The 6,114-nt window shown below is 36.4% G+C and overlaps 1 protein-coding gene across 34 annotated transcripts in view; it reads left to right on the forward strand.

The window, feature by feature from the left end:
- LOC124381468 (receptor-type tyrosine-protein phosphatase delta-like) overlaps nt 1–5,006 on the forward strand; it is a 434,510-nt gene extending 429,504 nt beyond the window's left edge. For all 34 annotated transcript variants that reach the window (XM_046843111.1, XM_046843117.1, XM_046843118.1 and 31 more), the window contains one exon: nt 1,587–5,006. In XM_046843111.1, coding sequence (XP_046699067.1) covers nt 1,587–1,655 — 69 coding nt within the window. In that variant the 3' untranslated portion in view covers nt 1,656–5,006. The remainder of the gene's footprint in view (nt 1–1,586) is intronic.
- Nucleotides 5,007–6,114: the final 1,108 nt, after the last annotated feature.

Consider the following 6,114-nt stretch of genomic DNA (forward strand, 5'->3'; position numbering starts at 1 on the left):
GGGGTTACGTTCTAAGACCTTCTAGGACGCGAGTTCCGAAAAAAATCTAAAATTTGGACGCACCCCCGCAGCCCCTATGGTACCTTAGTGAATTCAAGTAATTAGCTAGTGAGTTGTAGATATAAAGCCAGTAAGTGGGTTCATTTCTGATGCAGACTCAGCAGAAAATGTGAAGTAATTGACATCAATGCTTTATTTATCACTTAAAATGAATAATACAATAATGTGTTTTAAAAAATGTTTTGAAATTTGTTAGTAAAAACAAATTTCAAATTTTAAGATATTTCGCAACTTTCTGTTAGGTTCCAAATGAGAACCTGCGAAATTTTGCGACCCGCAAATGATCGGGGGTCGACTTTCCTGAAAATAATTTCTTTTTTAATTCAACGTTACTTCTATTTGTTTTATTTTGATAATCATAGAGGTCTGTAAGATCGCCAATGCTCCCCATTTCCTTTTCTATTGACAAACCTTCATGGATGCATACATTCACTTTTGACTATAGACAAATAGACCTTGCTCATTTATTTATTTAGCCTTACGATGACATTGTTAGCCCACCATTCAGGTAATTTACACAATGTGATTTCGAGATTCTAACAGCGAAAATGCTATTTGTTTTAAGGAGGACTGTGTATGAGCATGAATCTGGCGATACGATACGTATCACAACACAGTGAGATCTGCATTTCCATTAATTACATCTAAAAAAAACACCGCTAACCCAAACCCGTTAAACCTACCCACACCATGAAACCTGTGCCAGCTGTACCTGTATCAACCTCTTCTCATTACCTAACATGGAATTTTTTTATTATTATTTATTTAAACATATGCACATAGTCGTTAAAGACACCTAATATGAAGTGGGATTGTTGATGATGATGATGAGGATTGTATTATATTATTAGTATTACCATTAGAATGAGGCTAGTAGTAGTAGCATGATCTGAGCGCTAACTAGTGTTTTACATCCCAAAGCTACAATCTTTGGGAGGCAAGATAAAGTCTTTTTCTGTGTATTTGTGTATTTAGCACTGTTCTTCAAACTGCAAATTAAGCTTGATCTGGTTATAAGTGCAACCTCGAACAAGCACGTGTTGTTGCTGAGCTTTCTAAAGCAGTTTTAACATGTTTCCGACCCGAAAACCAAAAACAAAGCAAGTCAGTCAACGCTGCTACCCGTAATTGTCGTTACAGCAGCGCCCCCAGGAAACAGGTGGATATTAGCGCTAACTTTATTGTTCCCTTATGCTAGTACTACCTGTCACTGTTTAAGTTCATAGATAAGAAAACCGATATCTGTCTAGGGGTTCGAATCGATACAGTATCGCGAAACAAAATATCGTGAATAAGTAGATGTCATTTCAGAATCATGTGATATATAGGGACTCTTTAGGAATTTTTTTTGTTATATCCTACTAGCAGTATTTAATAGCTGACACAATTGGCCCTTTCCTTCACACATTACGTGCTCATGATCTCGACTGTACAGACACACGTGTTCCTGTATCGCAACGTGCATACATGCAGCCACCCAGGAGTCGGACAAGTTCAACGATTTTTCTCTCCGTTTTCCTTTCCAGGATCAATACCAGTTCTGCTACCGTGCGGGTCTGGAGTATCTGGGAAGCTTCGATCACTATGCAACGTAAGAGTCTGCTTCACCCCGAGGAGCGCCGAAGGCCGTCCAGAGGTCACTTCTTCTGAGCCATAAAATTCCTGCTTGTGAAAAGTACTTCTTAAAACTCCTAGTCCAAGACATGATTCGTTTGTTGGGTGTGGAAAAAAAAAATCATCATTAAAAAAAAAAAAATATTCCAAATAAAAAAAAAGCAAAACACAAACATACGAAATACCAGGTGGACCAAGAACCCCTTTTCCCTTCAAAGTCCAATAACTTCCCGCTCCTGACTAGCAGACGTGTATCCGAACTGCTGAAGCTTCACTTCGCTTCAAGGATTCGTCTCGGATTCATAAACATAAACACACACACAAAAAAAACAACAAAAAAACAGACAACAACAAGGTACTGCATTATAAACGAACGCGTCATCATGGGTCGTGTTGTAAAGATACAATTACGAAGAGGGACATCTCATCTCATCGGCGAAGAGAATCGATCGGTGAAGAAAAAAAAAAAAAGAAACACACAAACGGACGTATGTAATAGTAATAATAAAACCCCAATCTTGTCCCAATGTTCGTCCTTCAGTTAGGGGGAGTGTACAAACACCAGACGAATAAAGAAGTTATTGATTTAGTTTTTTAGTACTTTATTACTCGACTGAGCGGTAATTCATTTTGAAACTATGTGAATTTTCTTTTCTTTTTCTTTTCTTTTTTAAACAGGTAATCACTCAACGTTAGTCCGACCCGAGTTTTATCTCACTCTCTTTCCATTCATGTTAATTTTTTAAAGCTGTTTAAATGTATACACATATACCTGTACACCTTTTTTTTTTACACTCTTCCCTTTCTATTACTTTTTTTTTGTCACATATGGCACTTGCTGTGGTCCTGTATTAACTCTGACCCAACGCTTGACTTTGATGCAGGGTCCTAATTGTCCATGGTCACATACACAACCGTCTAACTTTCGTATTTTTCGGGGAACCCGTGGAATCAAAAGGGGAGGCACAGTATGAAGTTGCTGCTACAGAATATCTTAGTTCTTCCATGTTTAACAGACGAGCCTCCGAAATTAGAAAGAGAGTAAAATTTACATATATATAAATATATAAAGAGACAAATAGAAATTAAACAGCTTATATATATAAAATGTATTAAAATATTTATTAGAGAATTATGTAAAAAATATACATATGATATATATATATATAAATAAATAAAATACCAGAGAGATAACTGCTACATGAAAGTTTCCACAATGAGATTTTGTCCTTTTATTTTAAAAGGGGAAATGAAGAGATCATTCACTGGAATGCACATCTTTTGGTATAAAATAAATCGTATTTCAATTCAGTGCATCGTTTCTCGTGCAATAAATAGGTGTATTATAGATTCTTTCGAGTTGGATGGGAACAGGGCCCAGTGTATGTTATGATGGCTGGATGCGAGTCAAGTGTTCAGCTCCCGTAAAGATTAAATGGAGAACAGATCTCGAAGCGGCATTGCCGTCATCATCTCAAATCTATATAGGGCAAGGTACAAAGACATCGTATTTTTTGGGTTTTTTGCATTTAGAGTGCCTTATATTTATGCCTGTTTTCTTTTTTTTTATAATCTTCATTTTACCATGTACTGTTTTGAGTAGTCCAGTATTTATCTATGTATCACTCATTTTAATTTCCATTATATGAGATTATATATGCAAATAATGTCCATCGGTCCTGTTTTCTTTTCTGAGGCCTTACTCCGGCTCAGTGAACGGGCGATAAAGGTGAATCGGGGTGTGCTACAAGTAACTATTGTATACTTCGCTTTTACAGCAGGAAATCCAGACTTTTTTTTTTTAACGATGAGCTGTTCTGAGCTGTTCTCTCGCTAAGTTGCTTCTCTAAAGACCAAACCGTCTCGGTGGAACGATGCAACAAACTCCGCTGTTTGGAGACTCTGGAGACATGGGTGCAGCGCACAGTGTACACTCAAAACCAAAAGGGTACTCACTGAGCCTTTTCATTTTTTTGTTTGTTTGTTTTTTTGTTGTTGGTAAATACAGGACATTGTGAAATGATTGGGCGCTTGATAAATAGAAAAACAAACAAACAAAAATTGTTGTAAACGGTAAGAGATTTTAGCCTTACGTGAGTTTTTTTTCCTGTGAGATGGCATGGTCATTGAATGAGCTAGCTTCGTTAATATCGACAATCTTCTAACGTACTAAGCGATGGACCTGCGACGATCATTTATTGTGTATCATCACAAAAAATAAAATAAAAAATTATAAAAAAAAAAAAAAAAAAGAAGAACAGAAGTGATATTGGGACTTTTTGCTGATTTTTGTTGTTAGTGTATTGCTGGGCTTGTGGATGTGCATTCCAGGTGCTTTCTTTCCCTAGTCTCATTTCAGACAGATCTCTTTGTTGTTGTTTTTTTTCTTTTCACATTGTTGTGACAACCGCCAAACTGCAAAGTGCTATTATTTAGCTTCACATACTGTACATGTCAATGCCACCTAATGTCATCATTATGTATTGTACCAGAATTTCACTGATGTCTTGTGTTCAGCAGGGTGTTTTTTTGTTTTTGTTTTTCTTTTCTTTTCCATACTTAACCTTATTTCAATATGCATGGGAAGCTTTGCAGAGGGCCAATGGAGGCCTGGTAGGAAGAATTGCACTTTCTCTATCTTTGTACTATGCACTGCCCTATTGATTCTATACCCAATAATGTATTACTTGAAAGCATCTGTAAGAATTCTCCTTCAGCGTTCATGTTGTGTGTATGTAAATAACACAAACTAGTGGGGAGGGATGGGGGATATGAGGTGTCAAATTAAAAAAAATACTAAAAACAAAAAAAAGTTTGTGGCAAAAAAAAAAAAAAAAAAAACCCACATCCTTTCTGGTGCCATGGAATCTTCAGCAGGAGATGTTTTGTTTTTTGTCCCTTTCATAAGTTCATTCAAGACCAGAGTGTCATATTGGAAATCAACGTTGTGTTCTCTGCTCTTTCTTTCTCTCTCTCTCTCTCTCTCTCTCTCTCTCTCTCTCTCTCTCTCTCTATCTATCTCATGTCTGGATGCATAGATTGAAATTAATGAATTCAATTGTGTAAAAAAGAAAAAAAAGAAAAAAATGGCTTGTTAAAAAGAATCATAAAAACTTACCTCTGATTAGTTGTAAGTGTAATTTTTGTTTCTTTTGTTGTTTTTTTTGTTGTTTTTGTTTTTTTTTCCCTCTCTGAATGAATGGAGTGCTTTTTATTTTCTTACATAGGTTCTATTGGTGGCGGAAGACGTCTGTATGACGAGCAGGTCTTTGCTGACTCAAGGTCCATTTGTTATAAATGAATTCTATTAAAAAAAATGTAAGTGTTATGAATTAGAGTCTCGCTCTCCTTCTGTAGTCTCGGCATCATGGCACAGTGGCAGATCACAGGTTCTGGTTCTGTTCTAGAGACCTGAAGGTTGTGAGATGCTGCTAACCCTGAACTGGTTTATGATTTGGATTCTGACACACTTGTAGGTAAGTATCTTTGGATACAATTCTCCAGGTTCTGCTTCTTCAGCAGTGATGTGCAGATCCAAGTCTGATACCTTAGAAACAATCTTGCTCAACTCAAAAATGTATATTAGAATGAAAAAGACTTGAATATCTAAAGGTGTTAATGTCTACGGTTTGCTGCGACTTTTACAGTCTTTGACGCTGTGCTACTGCACTACAGGCGAGATGATACTTTTCTGCTTCTTCAGCAGTCTGACCAAAAAAACTTGAATAAAACTCACCTGGCGGAAAAGACAAGTCACTGAAAGAGAAAGGATGTGTGGCGTGAAAGGTATATTTATTAGCCTCTTTATTAGATTTATGAGCCTTGGTATTGTGGGCAAATAGAAATTTGAGGATTTCTCCAACACTGGAATTTTACCTCAGTGTCCCTCAATGTTGCTTGGTGAACATTTGAAAGCAAAACAATTAGTGTTATTTACATAGAAACATTTGGTGGTTCGATTGTTGGTTTTTTTTGCTAAGATTTCCTTCCCAATAATGTTCATATCCCTGTATAAACTCAACCTGCGCAGTGTAATTTGTTGAATCTAATTGCTCTTGCAATTTGTAAAAAAAAAAAAAAGTGTAAGTTTAAGAGATAGCAACTAAAATTCAAAGCAAAAACAAACTGCGAGAAATTTTTCTTCTCCTCACCTTCTCTTTTTATCAATAAGGACAATAATGGCCATTATTTAACCCTCGGAAACACCTAAACAAACATTAGCTACTCACTATACTATGACAGGAGCCACATGTCTCCTGTTATTAGTGTGATGTTGATCCTAAATGTCCCTCTTGGCTTTCGCATAAATTTGATTCGGATTAGAATAAATGAATTCATTCGGAATGATGAAATCCACATCCGCTGAGCTTTACTTATTTGCCAGACGATTTTTTTAGGCATGTGAGACAGAATCCATGCCTAAAACTGAATAATTTAGGG

This window comes from Silurus meridionalis, chromosome 28 (genome assembly GCF_014805685.1).
Source record: "Silurus meridionalis isolate SWU-2019-XX chromosome 28, ASM1480568v1, whole genome shotgun sequence".
Classification (NCBI taxonomy): Eukaryota; Metazoa; Chordata; class Actinopteri; order Siluriformes; family Siluridae; genus Silurus; species Silurus meridionalis.